This window comes from Engystomops pustulosus, chromosome 1 (genome assembly GCF_040894005.1).
Source record: "Engystomops pustulosus chromosome 1, aEngPut4.maternal, whole genome shotgun sequence".
Classification (NCBI taxonomy): Eukaryota; Metazoa; Chordata; class Amphibia; order Anura; family Leptodactylidae; genus Engystomops; species Engystomops pustulosus.
The window spans coordinates 14,251,641-14,277,626 of NC_092411.1; the positions used below are offsets into that span (position 1 = coordinate 14,251,641).

General features: G+C 44.1%; 2 protein-coding genes across 2 annotated transcripts in view; both read left to right on the forward strand.

Moving 5' to 3' along the window:
- The window catches only part of LOC140117215 (phospholipid-transporting ATPase IC-like), a 74,820-nt gene extending 72,093 nt beyond the window's left edge, over nucleotides 1-2,727 (forward strand). The window contains exon 28 of the mRNA XM_072133710.1: nucleotides 1,597-2,727. Within this exon, the coding sequence (XP_071989811.1) occupies nucleotides 1,597-1,803 (207 nt within the window). The 3' untranslated portion in view covers nucleotides 1,804-2,727. The remainder of the gene's footprint in view (nucleotides 1-1,596) is intronic.
- Nucleotides 2,728-5,707: 2,980 nt separating this feature from the next.
- On the forward strand, nucleotides 5,708-25,018 carry NARS1 (asparaginyl-tRNA synthetase 1). Its single transcript, XM_072133721.1, has 15 exons — nucleotides 5,708-5,855; nucleotides 9,823-9,905; nucleotides 10,371-10,436; nucleotides 11,053-11,145; nucleotides 11,719-11,808; nucleotides 12,277-12,355; nucleotides 14,000-14,070; nucleotides 14,589-14,675; nucleotides 16,883-17,104; nucleotides 17,489-17,688; nucleotides 17,908-18,043; nucleotides 19,478-19,591; nucleotides 20,405-20,536; nucleotides 20,776-20,907; nucleotides 22,749-25,018. Exons 1-15 carry the CDS (start codon nucleotides 5,816-5,818, stop codon nucleotides 22,878-22,880), a joined length of 1,677 nt encoding a protein of 558 aa, XP_071989822.1. The 5' UTR covers nucleotides 5,708-5,815; the 3' UTR covers nucleotides 22,881-25,018.
- Nucleotides 25,019-25,986: the final 968 nt, after the last annotated feature.

The following is a 25,986-nucleotide window of genomic DNA, read 5'->3' on the forward strand; positions in this document are numbered from 1 at the left end:
GTCACTGTGTACATACATGGCATTACTTATCCTGTACTGATCCTGAGTTACATCCTGTATTATACCCCAGAGCTGCACTCACTATTCTGCTGCTGGTGCAGTCACTGTGTACATACATGACATTACTTATCCTGTACTGATCCTGTGTTACATCCTGTATTATACTCCAGAGCTGCACTCACTATTCTGCTGCTGGTGCAGTCACTGTGTACATACATGACATTACTTATCCTGTACTGATCCTGAGTTACATCCTGTATTATACTCCAGAGCTGCACTCACTATTCTGCTGCTGGTGCAGTCACTGTGTACACACATGACATTACTTATCCTGTACTGATCCTGAGATACATCCTGTATTATACCCCAGAGCTGCACTCACTATTCTGCTGCAGGTGCAGTCACTGTGTACATACATGACATTACTTATCCTGTACTGATCCTGAGTTACATCCTGTATTATACTCCAGAGCTGCACTCACTATTCTGCTGCTGGTGCAGTCACTGTGTACACACATGACATTACTTATCCTGTACTGATCCTGAGATACATCCTGTATTATATCCCAGAGCTGCACTCACTATTCTGATGCAGGTGCAGTCACTGTGTACATACATGACATTACTTATCCTGTACTGATCCTGAGTTACATCATGTATTATACCCCAGAGCTGCAATCACTATTCTGCTGCTGGTGCAGTCACTGTGTACATACATGACATTACTTATCCTGTACTGACCCTGAGTTACATCCTGTATTATACCCCAGAGCTGCACTCACTATCCTGCTGCTGGTGCAGTCACTGTGTACATGCATGACATTACTTATCCTGTACTGATCCTGAGTTACATCCTGTATTATACCCCAGAGCTGCACTCACTATTCTGCTGCTGGTGCAGTCACTGTGTACATACATGACATTACTTATCCTGTACTGATCCTGAGTTACATCCTGTATTATACTCCAGAGCTACACTCACTATTCTGCTGCTGGTGCAGTCACTGTGTACATACATGACATTACTTATCCTGTACTGATCCCGAGTTACATCCTGTATTATACCCCAGAGCTGCACTCACTATTCTGCTGCTGGTGCAGTCACTGTGTACATACATGACATTACTTATCCTGTACTGATCCTGAGTTACATCCTGCATTATACCCCAGAGCTGCACTCACTATTCTGCTGCTGGTGCAGTCACTGTGTACATACATGACATTACTTATCCTGTACTGATCCCGAGTTACATCCTGTATTATACTCCAGAGCTGCACTCACTATTCTGCTGCTGGTGCAGTCACTGTGTACATACATGACATTACTTATCCTGTACTGATCCTGAGTTACATCCTGTATTATACCCCAGAGCTGCACTCACTATTCTGCTGCTGGTGCAGTCACTGTGTACATACATGACATTACTTATCCTGTACTGATCCTGAGTTACATCCTGTATTATACCCCAGAGCTGCACTCACTATTCTGCTGCTTGTGCAGTCGCTGTGTACATACATGACATTACTTATCCTGTACTGATCCTGAGTTACAACCTATATTATACTCTTCTTTTAACTTTTTTATTTTCTTTCAAGGTCCAAAAAAATCCAGAACATTACAAAGAGAAGGAGCTTCCAGTAGAAGATGTGGTGAGCCCGATCCGACGTGGGACATCTGTCAGACGTTCTGCTTATGCATTCTCCCATCAGGCAGGATTTGGTGAACTCATCTCAAGCGGACGTAGTATAAGAAGGAAAAAGCGTACGGTGTATGAAGTTAATGGAGCAAATGGAAGCACTTAATGGGTTTGGCTTATAGAGACCGTCCAACATACAACATATGGATGGGTCGCCCATGTGGGAGCCAGAATTGAAAGACATTGGGGCGCATTGACTTATAGGGTCACCGGAGTTCACGGAAAGTGCATTGTCCGTGTATAATGCTGCGTGCAGCGATTCACTAAGATCGTGCGCCAGAAATCATGAATGTGTCGCTTCCCCGCTCAGGCCCGACAGAGATCACCATCTATTTTGTGGTGGACCTTTAACAGGGCGTGCAACACAATTTGAAAGTGAAATATGGCGCTTGGTCTGGTCAGTCAGTCTGGTCACGCCCCCTAATTTGTGTATAGCGGAGGCCGGCACGGCTGCGCCACAAAAGGATCGCCTGCGCAACAATAGCAGCGCAGACACTTCTTAAATACGTGTGCAAGCCGTTTTAACCATGAAGAACATGCACAGTCCGACAAAAGTGCAGTGCCCCATTTTCTCTATTCTGGAGGACTCCGCCCCCTCTGAAGAACGCTGACACAGCTGATCGCCAAAGATTAAAGAAGCCCCACTCCAAGAGATTTTTTTAAATCTTGGAATGAGTCTATCCATGAAGATTGACGCTTCCTTGTAATGTTTACATGGACTATGATAACTGCAATATTTAAGCATTTCTGTTACGGACATGTAGATAGGGATCTGAATAAATTATGTGTATATTTCTTAATTGATTTACCCTTTTATACATTCACTTCATCATTAGCAAAAAAAAAAAAAAAAAGTTAAAAGTTAAATTGTGCCTTCATGCAATTTTGTTGAAAAAATTCTCAAAGAAAATGTTTCAGATTAAATGTGTTTTATTGCTATGTTTTTACAATTGCACTTATGTCCAGTTACAGACACACTTTACTATCTTGCGCTATAGTGACTGTAGTATATCGATCACTTGGTCAAAGAGCTGACAATAAGAAATCTGAAGTAAGATGTCTAAAGGGAAAAATGGATTTGCTACAAATAAATAGATGCACCTTTGCTGCAGGTTGGCAACAATGACAATTGTTTTTTTTTTAACATGACAAAAACACTACAGTGATGCTATCCCCTCACCGACCTGTTTATTCTGTCTGATTTTAGGGACTTACTTGGCACTGTCAGGCAATATTATTTGGACACTCAAGGCAGTATAGCGTTGGCATCATATGTATTAGCCATTGTAAAGCAACATTTAATTAAACAAAAAGTGCAAAACGTTTAACATAATAGGGGTCATTTACTAAGGGCCCGATTCGAGTTTTCCCGACGTGTTACCCAAATATTTTTGTTTTGCGACGATTTCCCCTGAATTGCCCTGGGTTTTTGGCGCATGCGAACGGATTGTGGCGCATCGGCGCCGGCATGCACGCGACGGAAATGGGGGGGGGGCGTGGCCGAACGAAAACCTGAAGGATTCGGAAAAACCGCACGTTTAAAAAAAAAAAAAGTGTCGCTGGACTCGCGCTTAGTGCGTTCCGATGGTCCAGTGCGTTCCGATGGTCTTCAGCGCAGCAGCGACACCTGGTGGACGCCGGAGGAACTACCTTAGTGAATCCCGGCCGGACCCGAATCCACCGCAGAAAACGCGCTGCTTGATCGCGAATGGACTGTGTAAGTAAATCTGTCCCAATGGGTCACATTTACTTACATGGTCCCTTGGAGTTCAAGAAAGTGCATTGTCCATGTGTAATGCACATCTGCCGCGATTCACTAAGATCGTGCGCCCGATATCCTGCATGTGTCGCTTCCCCGCTCAGGTCCGCCGGAGTTCACCTTCCTCTTCCTGGTGCATGTAAGTGCTTGATCTGGCGACACAATTTGAATCTTATATCCTGTGCTCAGTCCGAATCAGTCTGATAATCCGACGAGACCCCCCCCCATTTCTGTCGCATGTAAGCAGCGCAGCTGTGCCACAATCCGATCACTTGTGACACAATCCCAGCGCAGACACCTGTTCCATACCTGTCAAAGCCGTGTAATCCCCGAAAACCATGAACAGTCCGAAGAAAGTGCAATCTGCAACCCTTAGGATGAAGACACACATGGCGTTTTTGGGCCGTTTTTACTAAGTGCGTTTTCAGATCGTTAAAAACGCATGCGTTAAAAAACGCATGCGTTTTTTAAAAACGCATCAGTTTTTGTCAGTTTTTCCGAAATTGCGCAATGAAAAACGGAAAAAACCACATGCGTTTTTAAAAAACGGATGCGTTTTTTAACGCATGCGTTTTTAACGATCTGAAAACGCACTTAGTAAAAACGGCCCAAAAACGCCATGTGTGTCTTCACCCTTAGTAAATAAGCCCCAATGTTTGAAACTATGTGGACCGTCTAAAATTGACCAGCAATGCGGATTTCCCCTTTATTACAAGGACCTCGTTTTGCACACATTTGTATAGCTTGGCAAGAACCAGTGGCTGGACAAATTGTTCTACTTAAAAAAGTTTACATGACCCCTCCTATTCTCGCTTTTCTGATATTGTGTCCCCTTAGAAGTTCCCCTTTATATTGTGCCCCCTTAGCATCTCCCCTGAAATTGTGCCCCAACCCCTCATGTTGTTCCCCTCCAGCAATTCCCTTCCATATTGTCGGCCCCAGTAATTCCCCCTCGTATTGTGTCCCCCAACATCTCCTCTAAATTTGTGGTGCTTAGTTTCCCCTGATATTGTTCCCCCAGCAGGTCTCCCTGATATTGTGCCTCCCAGCAGCTCCACCTCATATTGCTCCCCCATAGCTGCTTCCCATCCCCCTGTTGCTCCCCCTGATACTGTGGCCCCCTCACCACATCCTTTTCTTATTGCTCTTAATAATAATAAAAAAATAAAAATAATAATCACCAGATACTCACCTCTCTTCATTGACCCGAGCAGATGTTCTCCTCTTCTACTCCTGTGTGCCGCTTGACGTCATATAATTGAGCCTGTCACAGCAGCAGCGGAGGCACAGTGATTGTACAGAGAGCGGACAGCCCTCTGCATCATCACTATATCCAACTCTATCGCAGGACGTATATCTCGCCACAGGGGACAGAGCCCAAAATCTGGGACTGTCCTGCTGAATCCAGAACAGTTGGTAGGCGTGGAGTCGTAACCTTTCTTATGGATTATGCCCTTTTTGGAGCAGAAAAATTAGCAAAAAAAGAGCCTTTATTTGTTACATTTTCTGAAGGAGCAACAATATTTTATGCCAGAAAAATGATGCTCATGCTGCGTCGATGCAAGGAGGGACATCAAGACTGTTGTGAAAAACAAGCACTATACGAGACATTCGTAAAAAACACATGATAAATGTGTTACTAAGAATATTAGTAAACTTTTGTTTATGCGAATATCTGCTACATTTCGCTTAGAGTATCTCTTCCTGTGTGCTTTTACTACCCGGTCACTGAGGGTCGGCAGTTTTCGAGGGCGGCCATCGTAACAAATCACAAATAAGGGAGCTACAAACGCATACAAATACTGGCTAAGCGTAAAAAAAAATCTCCACGCCCGTAGAATACTAACCAGGTGACATCTATGATGGTATAAAATCGCTTCAATGTTACATTTGCTACATGCAACATAATAAACAGCCCTTCCCTGCCCCATCTGGATTGCGTTTTGAAATGCCATCCAGACTGGACGTGTGAACAGTGACTTACAATGGCCAAGAAGGTTTGACAGTTGTGGCTATTATTGACTGAAATTAATGGAAGCAGTAATGTTTCCATCAGGTGTGAACACTCTCCAGTAATAATACATACTGTAGGATGACTTTTTCAGTAGTTATAACAGCAGAATCAGCTAATTCCATAAAAACTGACAATAGTCTGGTCTGAGACATCCAATAAAATGGCGGGGGATATTGGTAAAAGCGACGATTATTTCACATCCGGTGTTGTACCGGAAGTAAAGTATGATAGAGTTTGCTGTACTCGGATAGAGCGGCTAGACTGAGTCAGTAGGGTGCGTCTATGATCGCGCATGCGCACTGGGATAGTGGAAGCCTGATGCAACCGGCTGACAGTGTGTGAGACATGGAGGAGATCACTGGAGGCACCGAGCAGCTGCGGATAGGTGAGACATTGCGGAGCGGCGTCACAGCGATACCTAGTTCTGTATGGGGGTATATAGAGGCATATGAGGGGCGGGCTGTCACTGTAATGGGTGGGGGTGGTCTTTAACCCCTTCATGTCCAGCTGCCTTCCTGCCATGTGCTGCTGCATCTCCCCACAGACGTGATAACCTCTGACCCTGTCACCTCCTTACACCTATGCCCCCTTAAAGGGATCCTGTCACTGCAATGGCTATTAAAGGGTCATCACTATGGTGTCTACACCTGCCCCTAGCCATCATCTGTCTCAGTATCTCTGCTTGCTGTCTGTGACTGGAAATGTTCACCCTGTTTGTACAATTTCCAGGCGATTGGATACCATTGTAGCAAACCCTCAGCTGTGAAGTAGTGGAGGGAAGGTTTGTGACTTCAGTTCTATTCACTGACTGCAAGCTGAGGGTTTGCTGCTCATAGGAAATGAAGGGTTGACCTATTGGGACCCTGCAGTGTTATCTCGTCTATTAGGGGTCACTCTGTTCTCGCTGACACCACTACTCTAGGGACGGCCTCATTCTCGTCATTGGCTGATGGAGGATGCAGTGCAATGCTCTCTGTTATCAGCCAGTGCAGACCGTTTCTAGGTTTCTACTACAGTTCACATAGAATAAGTTTGAAAAATTTAAAGGGATTGTCCAGGATGAGAAAACTTACAGTTAAAGGGGTTCGGACGGGGTTGTACAAATTGACTGCCCTGTGAATAGGAGATCAGAATCTGATTGCTGATGTTCTCACTGCTGGGGGGGGGGGGGGGTTATTCTCACTGATTGAATAAGGAAATGTTGGAAATTGCTGAGCACAGCGCTCCAGTATATCCAGCACATGCATTCACTGTCTACAGGAGCCTGGTAGAGATACCCCAGCGCTGTGCTCAGTAATTTATGTCACTGAGCTTCAGGACGCATGATTTATATTCTGTTCCATCAGTTAGTTTCTGTATTCCTCCAACCCCTACCCATGGCAGTAACGCCTCTGCAGATGATCTACCCATGGCAGTAGCGCCTCTGCAGATGATCTACCCATGGCAGTAGCGCCTCTGCAGATGATCTACCCATGGCAGTAGCGCCTCTGCAGATGATCTACCCATGGCAGTAGCGCCTCTGCAGATGATCTACCCATGGCAGTAACGCCTCTGCAGATGATCTACCCATGGCAGTAACGCCTCTGCAGATGATCTACCCATGGCAGTAGCGCCTCTGCAGATGATCTACCCATGGCAGTAGCGCCTCTGCAGATGATCTACCCATGGCAGTAGCGCCTCTGCAGATGATCTACCCATGGCAGTAACGCCTCTGCAGATGATCTACCCATGGCAGTAACGCCTCTGCAGATGATCTACCCATGGCAGTAGCGCCTCTGCAGATGATCTACCCATTGCAGTAGCGCCTCTGCAGATGATCTACCCATGGCAGTAACGCCTCTGCAGATGATCTACCCATGGCAGTAGCGCCTCTGCAGATGATCTACCCATGGCAGTAGCGCCTCTGCAGATGATCTACCCATGGCAGTAGCGCCTCTGCAGATGATCTACCCATGGCAGTAGCGCCTCTGCAGATGATCTACCCATGGCAGTAGCGCCTCTGCAGATGATCTACCCATGGCAGTAGCGCCTCTGCAGATGATCTACCCATGGCAGTAGCGCCTCTGCAGATGATCTACCCATGGCAGTAACGCCTCTGCAGATGATCTACCCATGGCAGTAACGCCTCTGCAGATGATCTTCCCCTGCCAGTAGCGCCTCTGCAGATGATTTTCCCCTGCCAGTAGCGCCTCTGCAGATGATCTACCCGTGGCGGTAACGCCTCTGCAGATGATCTACCCGTGGCGGTAACGCCTCTGCAGATGATCTACCCGTGGCGGTAACGCCTCTGCAGATGATCTACCCGTGGCGGTAACGCCTCTGCAGATGATCTACCCGTGGCGGTAACGCCTCTGCAGATGATCTCCCCGTGGTGGTGACGCCTCTGCAGATCATCTCTCTTCTTCCTCCTCTCGGTTTTGGGCCGTCTGCCATATTATATGAAGGTGAAAGCGAACAAACAAAGCCGTGATTAGAGATGCGCGGCTTCCCCTTTTATTAGTGACGGCCGCCAAATGTACAGGAAGGTGAGATCTCTAAGGGAGGCCCCAATAGGAAATCGATTATGAAATATTCTGGGAGGCGGAAATTATGTTAAACTTCAAGGGACTTCACACAGATAACTGTAACCTCATATGTAACTCTCTAATTGCTGAAGCCTCCAGTGCACAGAAGCTTCACTGCTTTTCTCTATTCACTTCTATGGGTCAGCAATTTCCTGCAGTTACCATAGAAGAGACCACAACTCCTGTACACGGGGACCTGTGCACCTCTGTCCTCATGATTGCTTGGATCAGACCATCAGTGATCAGATATTTGGATGTTGGATACAAAGTTAGTGGGAAGGTAACAAGGAGAGAACCTGCATTTCACTAGTCGGGGCTTCTACTTGTAATCTGTGGTAGTTCACATTATCTCTCATTCTGGATTACAGGACCAACAACTCTATAACCTCTGTATTATACTCCAGAGCTGCACTCACTATTCTGCTGCTGGTGCAGTCACTGTGTACATACATGACATTACTTATCCTGTACTGATCCTGAGTTACATCCTGTATTATACTCCAGAGCTGCACTCACTATTCTGCTGCTGGTGCAGTCACTGTGTACATACATGACATTACTTATCCTGTACTGATCCTGAGTTACATCTTGTATTATACACCAGAGCTGCACTCACTATTCTGCTGCTGGTGCAGTCACTGTGTACATACATGACATTACTTATCCTGTACTGATCCTGAGTTACATCCTGTATTATACTCCAGAGCTGCACTCACTATTCTGCTGCTGGTGCAGTCACTGTGTACATACATGACATTACTTATCCTGTACTGATCCTGAGTTACATCCTGTATTATACCCCAGAGCTGCACTCACTATTCTGCTGCTGGTGCAGTCACTGTGTACATACATGACATTACTTATCCTGTACTGATCCTGAGTTACATCCTGTATTATACCCTAGAGCTGCACTCACTATTCTGCTGGTGCAGTCACTGTGTACATACATGACATTACTTATCCTGTACTGATCCTGAGTTACATCCTGTATTATACTCCAGAGCTGCACTCACTATTCTGCTGCTGGTGCAGTCACTGTCTACATACATGACATTACGTATCCTGTACTGATCCTGAGTTACATCCTGTATTATACCCCAGAGCTGCACTCACTATTCTGCTGCTGGTGCAGTCACTGTGTACATACATGACATTACTTATCCTGTACTGATCCTGAGTTACATCCTGTATTATACCCCAGAGATGCACTCACTATTCTGCTGCTGGTGCAGTCACTGTGTACATACATGACATTACTTATCCTGTACTGATCCTGAGTTACATCCTGTATTATACTCCAGAGCTGCACTCACTATTCTGCTGCTGGTGCAGTCACTGTGTACATACATGACATTACTTATCCTGCACTGATCCTGAGTTACATCCTGTATTATACCCCAGAGATGCACTCACTATTCTGCTGCTGGTGCAGTCACTGTGTACATACATGACATTACTTATCCTGTACTGATCATGAGTTACATCCTGTATTATACCCCAGAGATGCACTCACTATTCTGCTGCTGGTGCAGTCACTGTGTACATACATGGCATTACTTATCCTGTACTGATCCTGAGTTACATCCTGTATTATACCCCAGAACTGCACTCACTATTCTGCTGCTGGTGCAGTCACTGTGTACATACATGACATTACTTATCCTGTACTGATCCTGAGTTACATCCTGTATTATACCCCAGAGCTGCACTCACTATTCTGCTGGAGTAGTCACTGTGTACATACTTGCAGCATTTAGTAGTAACACAGGTATTGATTTTCTCCCTTAGAAGAGATGTACATTTCTGACAAAGAAGGAGATGATGCCACTGGAGATGGAAGCAAGGAAAAACCATTTAAAACTGTCTTAAAGGTAATGGTTTACATCACATAATAATAATAATAATAATAGAATACAAATCCTTAAGTATATGAATACAATTTTTTTTACTTATAGTTTGTACTAACTTTTAATTATCGGGGATAACATTGTGATCTGGATCCTCACTGTCTTGGTGGTCATGTTATCACTAATTGGTGGAGCAGCAGATCAAGCATGTGTCCTGCTGCTCCATTTACTGTATGTGAGAGGCCAGAGATACCTGAGCGCTGTGCACACTCTCATAGTAATGGATGGAGAAGCAGATTTACCAAGGGTCCTGTTGCTCCATCCTGTAGTAATCAGATTTTCTTTTATAAAGTTAATGCATCAATATATCTATTAAATTAAATGAATAAATATGAAGCAACTTCATGTGTCTCCATGGTAACAGACTACAAATCTTTCTTATGTAGTCAGATCCTACATAACCTCTCATGCTGTCTTTTTGAATTTCAGGCGATGCTGACAGTGGGCAAGGAGCCGTTTCCAGTCTTCTATGTGGACTCGCAGAAGGAGAATGAGGTCTGATATTTGCATTTAGTTCTACATATTTAGCAGATAATATGGTAGACAGTGCTACATGTAATGGGGCATGTATACACGACGTATACTGGAGATCCCAGCAGCACAGAGCACTTCAGGAGAGAACCCTCTGATCTTGTGCAAGGCATTGTCTATGATGACCATGACCATGGCATACGGCTGCTATGAGATGTGCAGTGCGGCTCTACAGCTACACACATACTCCTGGCATCTTTAGTCCATGTTACTGCTGGCTCTTTAACCATGGGAAGACTTGTACACACCTATTCATGACCTATAAGATGAAGGAACAGATGAAGCAGCAGTGGAGGAGGGGGTTGATCTTGTGGAGGGCAGTGACCTGTGCAGGTATATGATTATATGAGTGGAGATGAGGCTGTACAGGATGCATAGGGAGGGGATTCATCACCAGGTTTGGGGTAGCATGGTACACAGCAACAGACTGATATAAATGTGCATTGCTTACAGTATGGTAATGTAAATGCCCCCCCTGTGAAAATAAGTGAAGATCTGCTGCTGGATGCGTTTGGTGACTTCAGATGAAGGCTCATACATTGGACATACTCTGACCTATTACTCTTATATCTCCCTGCAGAGATGGGATGTGATCTCAAAGACCCAGCTGAAGAACGTTAAGAAACTCTGGACCCGGGAACAAATGAAGAATCAGGCCAAGGAAAAGAAGGAGGTGAGAAGGAACGGGTTGTGGTACTTCTCAAAGACCCTGATGTAATAAATTAGGGATGTATTAACCAATTGTCCATAGTGAAGGGGTCACATTCTCAGGATGGACTTCCTATAACGTTACATACTACGTCTCTCCAGTAGTGGCCACTGAGGAGGCGTACGGTCTGGACAGCGATCAGATTAGCGTTTGAAGATCATTGATATCAAACGAAGTTAAATAGGCTAAATATGAGGTTTTCCCAGCACTGATAAGAAACTGATGGTTTCATGAGAGTCGATGAGAGCGCTGATAGGGGCATTCTTGTAAATTGCGTGTATAAGGCTAGGACATGTCATCACATTATGACCAATTGGGGTCTGGCATCTGGGATTTCCTTTAATCCTGGAAATGAAAGGCTAGCAGCGCTGGGATCTCCCTGCACCTTCAAGCTTTGTTGCAAAGCACTGCTGTGACCCTTTTTTATTTTTAGGATTAGTAAGAATCCTCTAGGTCCCATTACCCTTGCAATGTGCTGACCTTTACTCAAGCTTTGGGTCCGTGCTCACATTCTCTGTTGTGTTCCTCTTTCTCCAGGCCGAGGACAACCTCAGACGGGAAAAGAATCTGGAAGAAGCCAAAAAAATCACCATCCAGAATGACCCCAACCTCCCTGAACCTGTCACCGTAAGTGTCATCTTGTCTTTCCACAATCTTTTGAACTCTGTACAGCGCTGTGGAGTATGTTGGCGCTACGGGAGAAAGTCAACTCTGTGCAGTATAATCGGTGCCTCCTGTTGTAAAGTGATGAAGGTTTTATGTATTACAAGGAATTTTGGAAATGACCTCTGAGATCGCAGAAGTAATTTTTTAGTATTTTTATGGTTAGCCCAGATTTGGTTATAGATCAGATACTTGTCTACCATTGAGTTAATGATCTGAAACATTCTTTTTTTAAATTAGAAGAAGCCAAACGTGTGCGTCATGAGGCTCCCATGGCCCCAGCCACTTGCCCGTCAGTCGGTGCCTTACATTTGATTTCCTTATCATCAGCACGTGGCGATTCTTCTTCTAGTATTTACAGATGTGTAAAGTGATGATTCTCTAATGACTTGTATCACATAGTTTATATTTACTTTTGTTTTGCTGCCTCAGGCAAAAATTCGGGATCTGGAAGCGCACCGCGGGCAGAGAGTCCGAGTGTACGGCTGGGTCCACAGGCTGCGCAGGCAAGGTAAGGAATAATTATCCCGTATTGTTTGTCTTCTGCTGCAAATATACAGGGATTTCCTGGAGTGACTAGCGCACATTGACCAGGGTTTGTATGACAGTTTTCTGACTTGCATGCACGTGAACTGCCAGACATTGCGATTATTTTTCCCTCCATGCGACCTCCTCATCAAGGAGGGGTGCAGCTGGCAGTGAAGCGGACGGCGTCCGGCAGGAAAATGCTGCGGAAATAGCGCAATTTTATCCCAGGTGGCCAGAGCTGGAGGGGCGTGGTTTTATTATATGTTGGCGCAAAATAGCTCTCAACCGTTGTGTAGGTTATTGACCATAGGACCTAGAAGTATAGGTACATAGCTTGTTATTGCTCTCCATTGTAAGGATATGTTGGGAGGATTCCTGAGGTGCCCTTACAAAGATGGGCTATGATAGTGGTGCCGAACCCATGGTGCCAGAGGCGGCACTCAGAGCCCTTTCTGTGGGCACCCGGGCCATCGCCCCAGCACCAGACAGAACTCAAAGAATCTTCCGGCAATTCCAAGCCACTTAAAAGATGCTGCTTTCAGTCATATTTTGATATTGACTTTGCTACTTGGGACTGTAGGAAGAGGGAGAATGAGGAGACAGGGTCAAATTATTTTTGGAGGACCTTCTGCTGACCCCACAATTCTCTTTGTACAGAGGGACTCTAAAAAGCTAAAATGATGAAAATTTTCCATCTTTCTACTGTGCTGCTGTCCTCAGGAGGCCAATATGATTGGAAGTTGTTGAGCAGGGAGCAATAAATAACTGCTTTAATTTTTGGTTGGCACCTCACAATAAATAAGTTGGGTTTTGGGTTGCAGTTTGGGCACTCGGCCGCTAAAAGGTTCGCCATCACTGGGCTATGATGTACCCCACTGTATATGCTGCAGACATTCTGGATTTCCCCTAGGTGACTTAAAGAGATCGGCCACTGTACTTCAAGATTTCTGTAATTTGTGTGGGCAGGATGTTGGATAATTTCGAAGTTCTGCTCCACTTTCTGGAATTGTAAATTTCCTTGTTCAGAAATGTCTTTTGCCTTATCAGCCAGACATTCCTGTCCATAAAATGTTAGGAGATAGAGGGTCATGTGATCTCTGGCTATGCGTAATCTACCTTCTAGGACCTTTTGATAGTATTTATGATTGCAAACTGAAGGTCCTGACAGGGAGATTGGTCATGGACAGTTATAGATCATATGACCCTCTGTCTGTCCCCCACACTTTCCAAAAGGTTAAAGTGGCAAACCCCTTTAACTGTCTTTATAATAGAGAGTGAGGCCGGGGTTGTATGCCATACAGTTCTATTCATCCCCCATAGCCTCTAATGGTCTCCGCTTAGTGCGTACATCACTCTGCAGCAGGAAAAGTTGCAGGATCCCATGTATATAGTTTGCAGCTAAAAGGAATTCCTCCATCTGCCAGTATATCTCTATGGATATGTTCAGTGTATATGCCGAAGGCTGGAGAACCAAATACGTCCATATATGACACAATCAGCATATTGATTTACGGGCAACTGAATGATACTCAATTTCTCCTGTGGGGGCGCTAGCATAGAATTAATCACTTGCAGATTGGTCTCTTATATATGTGTTGTACTGATCATGTGTGTTTGTGCGTTTCAGGGAAAACCTTGATGTTTATAGTCCTAAGAGATGGGACCGGATACCTTCAGTGCGTCCTCAGCGATAAACTGGTGAGTGATGGGAATAAGGAATGGACCGCTCCGATTCATAGCTCCGGTCGCTGGTGATCAAAATATACAGTAAAAGCCTTTAAAGTTTAGTAAATGGTGCAGTAATGTCTGATACTTTAAGTTGACTCCTTGCAGACGCTCTGTGCCTACAAGATGCTGATGTTCCTCTATTTGCAGTTCTATATATTGATTTCCCCTGCTCCCAGGAGGCGCTGACTTATCCCACTGCAGTGGTGGTCATTTTCTCCTGATCCCTTGAATTTTACCTTGGGCAGTGATGGAGCATGGATTAAAGGGAATGTGTCAGCAATGTTGGGTAATGTCCTTGGAGAGATGTCTAAACAGACCTTTGTGTATGTTGTTGGTAGCAGCAGGACTGTGATGTATGGATTTATTGTTGAGGTCTGACCACTGCGCACCCCACTCATGAGCTCGGAGCAGGGGTTCTCTGGTTTGTCGGTATCTACGATGTTGAGTATTGACAGAACACATTGTTCCCCTTCTCTCTTATATCACAGTGTCAGTGTTACAATGGGCTGGTCCTCTCTACAGAAAGCACAGTGGCCGTGTACGGGACCCTGAACCTCGTGCCAGAAGGAAAACAGGTAAAGATTTGATAAAATTATCATTGGTTTTATTCACGAGATATAACATCACAAATAACTAATCTTAAGAACACTTAATGGGGTTGTTCCGAGTTTATAACTTATCTCCTATTCCCAGGATAGGGGATAACAAGTTGATCAGTGAGAGTCTGACTACTGGGACCCCCACGATCTGGAGAACAGAGGTCCCTTTTTACACAGAGCTGTAGGATGAGCATGTGTCCTGCACAATTCTATTCTATGGGAGTGGTTGGAGATATCGGAGCGCTATGCTCAGCTCTGGCACTCATAGGGACATTGAATGGAGGGCCAGGGCACATGATGAACCTTCAGCTCCATCAATCTTAGATAACAGGATTCAAGACCACTGGCGTCCCGTTACCATGATTGATGCGCATCCCAGCAGTCAGCTTGGGACAATCCTTTTTAACCCTTTCACGACCCGTGACGTAATAGCACGTCACGGGTCGGCCGTGGGTGCATGGAGAGGGCTCACGCGCTGAGCCCTCTCCATAGCCGGTAAGTCTTTGCTGCATATTGCAGCAAAGGCTTACCGGTAACACCCGCGATCGGTGCTAGCAATGCTGCCGGCGGCTTCAAAAGCATGGCGGCGCGTGGGCGCCGCCATCTTTTCGGGGATCGCCGCTCCCCGTGACGTCATCGGGGAGCGGCGATCCGTCGCCATGGTAACCTCGGGTCTCGCGAAGACCTGAGGCTACTTCTGGTTAACCCATGCATTACAATGTGCTATCAGCACATTGTAATGTATGAGGAGTAAAATCCCCATATACTGCCATACTGTAGTATGGCAGTATATGATAGGATCGTGCAGACCCCCTAGGGTTAAAGTACCCTAGGGAGTCTGAAAAGTACTAAAAATAAAAATAAAAAAAAGTTAAAAAAAAAAAAATTATAATAAAAAACCCTAAAAACTCAAATCACCCCCCTTTCCCTAGAACTGATATAAATATAAATAAACAGTAAAAATCATAAACACATTAGGTATCGCCGCGTCCGAAAATGCCCGATCTATCAAAATATGATAACGGTTTTTCACTGCGTTTAATCCCGTAACGGAAAATCGCGCCCAAATTCGAAAATAGCACTTTTTTTGTCATTTAAAAAAATTAAAAAATTCTATAAAAAGTGATCACAAGGTCGTACAGTCCTAAAATTGATAACATTGTAAACGTCATCAAAATCCGCAAAAAATGACACCACCCACAGCTCAGTACACCAAAGTATAAAAAAGTTATTAGCGCCAGAAGATGGCAAAATCCCCAAAAAATTTTTTGTACAGGAGGTTTTAATTTTTTTAAATGTATGAAAACATTATAAAACCTATACAAATTTGGTATCCCCGTAATCGTACCGACCCAAAGAATAAAGTAGACATGTCATTTGGGGCGCACAGTGAAATCCGTAAGATCCAAGCCCACAAGAAGGCGGCACAAATGCGGTTTTTTACCAATTTCACTGCATTTGGAATTTTTTTCCCGCTTCCTAGTACACGGCATGGAATATTCAATACCATCTCTATGAAGTGCAATTTGTTACGCAGAAAATAAGCCGTCACACAGCTCTGTACATGGAAAAATAAAAAAGTTATGGATTTTTGATCATGGGGAGTAAAAAATGAAAATGAAAAAACAAAAAAGGGCCAGGTCCTGAAAGGGTTAAGGACTGGTTAATAAAACAATGATGTCATAGAAATTATGGGAACCGGACTTCAAAGTTCTGCTCCTGACCTTAGTGCTGCATAATAGTCGTAAAGGAACACTTCAGTCACAGCTGATTCATTATATTCTACCTTGTGCAGGACCGTAATGGAGGAGCAGGACTCCAAGCTAAGGAATTCAATGAAAATGAGTCCAGCTTCTCCTTTCAGGCCGTGCACCAGGTATTATCCAGTGAATTAGCTTTGACTGAAGAGTTCCTTTAAATAATGCCTTGGGTTTGTGGAGGGAAGGATCTCCGTTCTCATCCTCCCCGATGACAGCTAAATTGTCAAGTGGGTGGTCTTGTGCTGTTTGCTTCAGCTCCGCACCGCCCTTGTCCTGCTTGTCAGGGTAGGAGCAGAGCTATGGTAGTACGGGACAGTATATAGCTGAGTCTGAAAAGCTGCCGGAGGGGGTTAGGTAAATTATTTGAGTAAAGGATTTTTAGAGTGAAATTGATTCATTGTGTAACCCCTTTTAATCTTGCAGGCCCCTGGTGGACACGAGTTGTCCTGTGACTACTGGGAATTGGTGGGCTTGGCCCCGGCCGGGGGTGCCGACAACTTAATCAATGAAGAATCTGATGTGGATGTTCAGCTCAACAACCGTCACATGATGATCAGAGGAGAGAACATGTCCAAGATCTTCAAGGTTCGCTCCACCGTCATCAACTGCTTCCGCAACCACTTCTTCGACAGAGGCTACTATGAGGTAAGCCTGAAGATTAAAACTAAACTAAATGGGTCTATGGAGGAGGAGAGAAACAGAAAGACAAAAGAATCTCGCTCCATATCCCATCAGTACAGATCTGTGCTCTATAATGTCCTATATGATCCTGCTGATTCTTCTCTGTGGGAGACATCATGGCAGTCTCCATCCACCAGCTCTGAGAGATACATGAATTACAAATGGGGGAAAACTGCTAAATAATTCAGGATACAGGTCATATATGGCCCGATATAGTGATGCTGCTCATGTACATATACTGGACTGGGGATTTATACAACATTAATTGAAAGATTATATATTTTTTTTTATTGGATTTTATTGACTTGGATTTTTCCATCTTATTCTAATAACTTCCTCTGTGTCCAGGTGACGCCTCCAACCCTGGTACAGACACAAGTAGAAGGCGGCTCCACGCTGTTCAAGCTGGATTATTTCGGAGACGAGGCCTTCCTAACCCAGTCCTCCCAGCTCTATCTGGAGACTTGTATTCCCGCACTGGGAGACACATTCTGCATTGCTCAGTCTTATCGAGCCGAGCAGTCAAGGACCCGGCGACACTTAGCAGAGTAAGGAAATTGTATAGCAAAGACCTATACGTTCATTTAGTTTATAGTGCCCTGGGATATTGGTGGAAGGTGCAGCGGTGGAGCTCTAGTTTACATGTGCCACATAAGATGTGCAAAATATTAGTTGTAGTGAATCCTAATAAATTAACCCCCATCCTGTAGAAGTAAAGTATAAAGTGCTCAGATGTGACCCTGACTCCTTGTGCTCCTGTCTCTTAGATACACTCACATAGAGGCTGAATGTCCCTTCATGACCTTTGATGATTTGCTGAACCGCCTGGAGGATCTGGTATGTGACGTGGTGGACCGTGTACTGAAGTCTCCGGTGGCACAGCTGGTGACGGAGCTGCACCCGGTACGTCCTGCATTCTTTTGTTACTCCATAGGGAGTCGTCTTAAAGGAAATCTACCATCCTGATAAACCAGGGACATTACTCATAGATCCAGGCAGCGTGACTGTGATAATCTTCTTATATTTGTTATCCATAGCCTCCTCCCTTCTAAAATCAACTTTTATAATTATGCTAATGAGTCTGAAGAACTCTGGTGGGGGACCTTTCCAAAGCCCCTCTGTGCTGTAGCTTCACAGGTGGTTACACTGTACAGGAGCACTCTCCTCTCCCCTGTCCCACTGTGTGAGATTACATCAGGCAGAGGGAGAGGTGGTGGTGATGGAGAAGGGGAGACACTGTAACAGCCTGTGAAGCTGCAGCATGGTGGGGCTCTGATAACACTCCCAGGGACCCTTTATGCTAATTCGCCTGATTTTAAAGGTGTTTTTTTTAGAAGGAAGCAGGCCATAGGTAACAAATATAAGAATATTACCACAGATCTATGAGTAAGTGTCCCTAGTTTATCATGAGGGATTTTGATTGTATATTGCCTTTTAGCAGTTCTAGCATTAGATATGTATTGCCTATGGGATATAAGTGCTCAATATCCGATTTAATACGGTTTGAGAACTAGTACCAGCACCCATCATCTGTTCTCAATGACCAGGTGACACCCCGCCAGGTTACTGCAGCTCATCATTGGTTCATGTGAATTGGAGACGAGCTGCAGTCATCAGGAAAGGCCACTACACACTGGATGGAGCTTTCTGGTGATATTTGCTGATTATTATAAGACCTCCTTGCTTTGATGTTAAATGGATTGGTCCAAGTTTACCCCGGGGGACCAGACCCCACCAATCACAAGAACCTTGGGTCCCTTTCCTCCTAATTGATGGAGCTGCAGGATAAGCCACAATATTCACTGTCTATAGGAAGACTTGAAAATAGCCATATACAGTGAGCGGAGAGGCCCCCATCATTTTGTAGCTAGATGATGGCTGCTAAATCAGGACCCACAGCTTCAGTCACTTATCCAGAAGAGAAGCCATCAGTATCAAAATCCTGGAATACTTCTATAAATAAGAAATCCACAATGCATGGCATATAATAGAATGGTAAACCAGTAATATGTGTTTTTCTGACTGAGATGTAGGATGGGGAGAGGTCTGTTACAGACCATAGAAAACAGTCACGTAATAATAAAAATACATTTTGATTTTAATAGCGCCATCATATTCTGTGGCGTTGTACAAGTCACACTGTGAATATACAAACAAAATAGGACATTGCAGACTAATAACATATGAAACCAAAGGAGTGAGGATCCTGCTCACAAGAGCTTACAGTCTGAGATTGTACATTGTGAGATCCAAAGAGGACACAGACTTATAAGTGAATTGTGTACTGTGCTATGGTACATGTTGGTAGCATATACATTATAATTTGTTTCCCTGTAGGAATTCAAACCACCCAAACGCCCCTTTAAGAGAATGAACTACTCGGAGGCCATTACCTGGCTGAAGGAACATGATGTGAAGAAGGACGATGGAACGTATTACGAGTTTGGGGAGGTAAAAAGTGATGACGTTTATATTCTGTGGAGGAAAGATAAATCCCATGTTATATACACAGGCAGTCCCCGGGCTACAGACAAGATAGGGTCCATAGGTTTGTTCTTAAGTTGAATTTGTATGTAAGTCGATACAGTATATTTTATAATTGTAGATCGAGTAAAAAAATTTTTTTGCCGCAGTAACAAGCGGAGTTTCATAATTTTTTGCCGTAATAGGAACAACGATTATCACTAAATCTTCATTACAGACACCGTACAGCTGATCATTGCAGTCTGGGACTATAGTAACATCCAGAGAGGTCACCAGAGGTCACAGGGGGCAGAGGGGTCAGTGTAGGGGTCGTCTGTATTCTATCCATGTACATCAAGCTATCTAGATATAGAACAGAGTAGATAAACTACAAAGGTTCAATATTGGTGGCTGCAGTTTTACCTTTTTTGCACCAGAGGTCTCTTATATCTGAACGCTCAGATTTACTGATCATCCATGATAGGTTTAAGTGAGTACAATATATTGTGCAGGAGCTGAAGGGTTAATTCTTGTGATTAATGTGTTGGAAAAAATGTGCAAGCGGAGGGATCAGAGAGGGTAATGGACAAATTGTGATTCAGTGGATGGGACTTGTTGGTTGTTCCCGGTATAGGTTGGTCTATGGAAGAACAACTGGTGACGGATCAAAGAAACATTGGGGTCCATGGTTGTTGTTTGGGGTTTCATTGTTTCCGTACAATGTGCATGTAAACATCAGATGTGGACTATGGTTCTAATGGTTTTTCTCATGCATCGTTTCTGTCATTTCATGGCTTTCAGGATATCCCAGAAGCCCCTGAGAGGCAAATGACTGACGCCATCAATGAGCCAATCTTGCTGTGCCGCTTCCCAGCTGAGATCAAGTCATTCTACATGCAGCGCTGTGCCGAGGATAAGCGTCTCACTGAGTCTGTGAGTTTACAGCTACGAACCCAACTTCCTTGGTTTGGCTTCATTTATCCACTATCAAACCCTGAAACATTAGAATGATCGTAAGACAATTTGCGACTCACTAAGTTATAACAAAGTTCAGGATGTGTAGGGTCCATATATTTCGCTTATAACTACATAAACAGATCACAAGATCCGAGTACAGCACAGATCTCCATGTGACATCCCAGTAAACATTAATTTTCTGCCCCATGTGCCAGGTGGACGTGCTCATGCCTAATGTTGGTGAGATTGTCGGAGGCTCAATGCGTATCTGGGACAGCGAGGAACTTCTGGAGGGATACAAGAGAGAAGGGATCGACCCAACCCCCTACTACTGGTATACAGATCAGGTAAGTCCTAGATGAGCCATCACTTACCTGCTGAGCTCATATTCTCCACCATTGCCCTGTACACAGACTAGGCTGCTTTATAGGAGCTTGTATTAAAGGGATGATTGAAACATTAAGGGGCTTTTCTTATAGCTGTTCTGCTTTAGCAACAAAACTGCACCGGATGCATGTGTTTTCAAATGTTTGGCTACTTGGAAAGTGTTTTTCTTCATTGCTGGAAGTGTAAACAACTGTGTAAAAATTTTCACACTTAAAGCAATGAAGAAAAACGCTTTCAAAGTAGCCAAATGCATTGTTACATCTGAAAACGCTTGCGTCCTGACGCAACCAAAACGCCACAATGTAAAAGCACCCTGAGGGCTCTGTCATGCGTGGTGCTCTTGGTGAACTGAAAACGCATGTGTTTTTGCATGTTTACCATGCGTTTGGCTGGTTTGAATCTGTTTTTCTTAGGCTACATTCACACCGCCGTACCATAGCACAGCTGCTCCACCCCCACCTCTCTCCTTAGAGAAACATGGGGTACGGTGCCGCATGTGTGCTGCACTGTACCACTCCCGTAGGGCGCCGTGCGCCCATTGCTGTCTATTGGGGGGGGGGCGTATATAGGCTGTATAAATGTCCCCCATACGGCTGTGTGAACGCAGCCTTAATTTGTGGAAGTTTAAAGTCACGGGTCGGCTGTGGGTGATTGGAGAGGGCTCAAGGACTGAGCCCTCTCCATAGCCGGTAGGTGTTTGCAGCACTCGCCCACCCGTAACACCCACCATTGGTGCGTGGGTGCCGCCATGTTGGCTAAGATTTTGCTTCCTGTGACCTCATCGGGGAGTGGCCATCTATTGCTATGACAGCCTTGGGTCACATAAAGACCTGAAAATCCATGTGGAAAATCCCCATATAATGCCTTACTGTTCTATGGTAGTAAATGGTAGAATCAATCAGACAACCTCAAAAAAAAAAAAAATTTTTTAAAGAATAAATAAAAAAACAAACATAAAAATTCAAATCCCCCTCCTTGCCCTAGAACTGATATAAATAAACTGTAAAAATCATAAACCTGTTCAGTCTCACTGCGGCCCAAAATGTCCGATCTATAAACATATAATATTCCCAGCGTTTAACCAACCCCGTAACGGAAAATGTCATTTGGGGCGCACAGTGAAAGCCGTAAAATCCAAGCCCACAAGAAAACGGTGTAAATCTAGTTTTTTCACCAATTCCGCTGTATTTGACATTTTTTTTTCCCGCTTCCCAGTACACGGCATGGAATATTCAATACCATCTCTATGAAGTGCAATTTGTTACACAGAAAACAAGCCGTCACACAGCTCTGTACATGGAAAATAAAAAAGTTGTGGATTTTTGAAGGGGGGAGTGAAAAATGAAAACGCAAAAAAACGAAAAAGGGCCAGGTTGTGCAGCTGTGAAACTGTTAATACAGGATTCAAACCAGTCAAACGCATGGTAAACATGCAAAAAAACGCGTGCATGTTAACATGCCAAGAACGCAGGGTGCAGTCACACATGGCGTTTAGTTTAATGCATGCATTTCAAAACGCAATAGCTAGAGAGAGATTAGCTGTTAACATTTGCTGTTTACAAAACACAACTGTTAACACATGTTGACAATTCTGACAAAAAATCTCTTCAGCTTGTTGCAAAGCGTTTTGAGACGCTCGCGTCTTCGTTTCCTCCTGGTGTGCAGGGAGCCTGATTGGCAATTGGTTTTATCAGTATGAATGCTACGTGATTACAATGCGAGTTGTTGGGCTCCGGTAAATGTGTTCTGCGCTGAGGACTATGTTGTGAGCATAAAACAAATGTCTCTTCTTGCTTCGCAGCGTAAGTTCGGCACGTGCCCTCATGGCGGTTATGGTTTGGGCCTGGAGAGATTCCTCACCTGGATCCTCAATAGGCACCACATCCGGGACGTCTGTCTATACCCGCGATTCGTCCAGCGCTGTAAACCTTAACCCCTTGGAGACTCCCTATCCCCTGGTAGAGGGATTCGCCATCTCGTGTTTGGGAAAAGACCACCCACCGATCGACCGACCTACCTGCTGCTGCTTTTATCAGGACATTTCCAGAATCCTCCATGATTTGGAATCTCATCCTCCATCTGTGTTAGTATTTCACGTATCTGTTAATTCCCGGTTCTCTGTGTATCAGCCAGTAAAAAGTTGTACGTTCTGATTCCACTGCAAGATCCATCATTATTTATCGCACGTTACTATGGTTACATCATTATCTGGGACCTCCATGCTCCCACCACGGTAATGTGTAATGTAGCATCTCACTGCAGATGTAGCAGAGCTGAGATTTGGTGACATCACAGAGTATAATCTGCAGTTTTACAGCTTCCATTCACAGGATCAGATTGGCGCTCCAACAAAGCGACACCACACCCACTGATGATGACATCCACCAATCTCATATCCTATGGATAGATCATCCAATCATTGAAGTTGGAAAACCACCATCAGAATCCGTCATGATAAACCAGTGACACTTACTCGTAGATCCAGGCGCCGTGACTGTGGGAATCTTCTTATATTTGTTATCCACAGCCTCCTTCCTTCTAACATCAACATGTAAAATTATGCTAATGAAGCAGAATGGTTCTGTGGGTGTTAATATAGTCTCTCTGTGTTATGGCTTCAAAGGCTTTTACATTGTGCAGGAGCACTTTCCCTTCCTGCTGTGTGAGATAACATCAGGCAAACGGTGGGGACAAGTGCTGAGGAAGCAAAGGGGAGATGGAGACAGTGTAACAGTTTGTTAAGCTGCAGCATGGAGGAGCTCTGGTAACGCCCTCCCCCGAGCCTTTCTGGCTTATTAGAATAATTGATTTTAGAAGGAAGCAGGCCATGAATAACAAATATAAGAAGATAACACAGTCACGGTGCCTGGGTCTAGTAATATATATATATATATATACTTTAAGCTCTGTTTATATCAGTGGCCACACTCCTGTGTTGGATCTGTTGAAGGACTAACATCGCGGTATCCAACAGACCTCATTGCATGCAGTTGTATGATCAAGACCATACACAGAACTGCAGGTAAACGCGCTACAATATCTCTGATGTCGCAATGCAGTAATAGATATGATAAATTTAGCTCCGCTACATCTGTAGATAAGTGACACTATCCAGTCATTACATTATGGATTGCTGTGATATTATACCTGTATCTGCATTTTCTTTACCAGCATCCAAGCATAGCTGTATCTTTACAAAAACAGCGCCACACCTGTCCTTAGGTTGTGTCTTGTATTGCAGCTCAGCTTAACTACCGGTAAATTGATTGATTGCAATACCACACATAACCTGAGAACTGATGTGGCACTGTTTCTGAAAGATGGCAGCCTTGACGTTGCTGTTGATCTTTCTGAACTGATCGATACTTAACAGTCCAAGATAAGCAGCATCAACTGTGATGAGAGGCCCTTCTCTCCATTTTCTCCTTGGAACTATATGCACATTTAGCTTAGTCCATAATTTAAATGAGATAAATGATCAGCTGATGCTTTTACCTCTGTCTTATGTCTACAGCCAGATTTGAGACGGATCTAAAATACAGTATAAGAAAATTGTCAGACCATCAGTTTCCCAAAAAGTTGAGCTGGCATTGATTGTCCCATGAGACAATTTTCTATGTAAATTTTAAATTTCATCACCAAAATGATTACTTTTTAGAAAATCTGATTACTAAAGCCTCTTAGCCGGAATGGTATTGCAGTCTGTTTGCTATCGACCATATTAATCTGATTTTTATGTCTCCCATTCATCCTCTATCCTACAGTAGGCAACTACTATGTCGCCCCCTGCTGGTTATTTTAGATGTTACATTTTGATCTCCTTTGCTCATTCCTACAATTATCCTATTTAATGTGAAAGTCCAAAGCAAGTTCTGTGCTTCCTGATCAACGCTGTGACGTCACTAATGTCCAAACCTTGTCATGAAGCTGCCTGTGACCTATGAAGAACGTGTGTTACCTCTTTATGTCATTTGCTTTTACCCATTGCAGTTTTATTTTTCATAACATTGCATGTTTCTGAAACCAAACCATAGAATTCCGTCGTACAATAAAGGTTTAGCTGGAACTCGGCATGTCTGTGCGTCTATCGCCTCTACACATGGTCACGTAACGCCAAGGACGGAGCGAAGGCTCCTTCACAGACCAACGGGACACAAATGCCATAGAGATTCTGAGCAGAAAAGCAAATGTGAGGGCAGAACTCAGTCCTAGTTCCATCCTCTTATAATCCAGGTCGAGTTGTGAGGCTCCAGTGCCCACTGTGGCCGATCACTGGTGCAATGATCACTGCAGATAAGCCACTGATACTGCACTTGTGCATGCACAATCAGTTCCATTTTTCTGTCCATATAGTTAATAAGAGAAGATCCAGAGACGGTGTTTTTTTTTTTTTTTTTGGTTTTGTTGAATTTTCTACCATTTTTCTAGAAGTGTCAACAAAGCAGTGATGTGTCTGCCGTTCCTGATGTCACAAGAAAAAAAAAATTGCACCTTGATAGCCGGTTGAAGAAATTACTGTCTGACATGGTAGATAATGGAATGGAGGATACAAAAATGTACCGCACACACATGAACTAAAAAGATACATTCTGAAGAAACTGGAAGAATTGGAATGAGTGATACAGGAAGTCCCTGGGTTATGTACAAGATAGGTTCCATAGGTTTGTTCTTAAGTTGAATTTGTATGTAAGTCAGAACTGTATATTTTATCATATTTTAAATTTTGCCCCATTGACAATTGGATTTTCAAAATTTTTGCTCTGTGACCAAGGATTATCAATAAAGCTTCATTGCAGACACTTTACAGCTGATCATTGCTGTCTGGGACTATAGTAACATCCAGAGAGGTCACAGGGGGCAGAGGGGTCCGTCTGTAACTTGGGGTCTTCTGTAAGTCAGGTGTCTTTAAGTAAGGAGATGCAAGAAAGGACATCTAATACCCAACAGGAATTCGTTAATGATGGTCACACTATGATGCCCCGTTGGGAGACTTAAAAAAATATATTATACAGCTAAAAAAAAACCTTAAAAGTAACATA

What these genes read in the sequence shown, in the direction of transcription:
- NARS1 (XM_072133721.1), top strand. Translation starts at nt 5,816, where the DNA reads ATGGAGGAGATCACTGGAGGCACCGAGCAGCTGCGGATAG. An exon ending in AGGCCAAGGAAAAGAAGGAG is followed by an intron (nt 11,146 to 11,718) that starts GTGAGAAGGAAC and finishes CTCTTTCTCCAG; the next exon opens with GCCGAGGACAACCTCAGACG. An exon ending in ATAAGCGTCTCACTGAGTCT is followed by an intron (nt 20,537 to 20,775) that starts GTGAGTTTACAG and finishes CCCATGTGCCAG; the next exon opens with GTGGACGTGCTCATGCCTAA.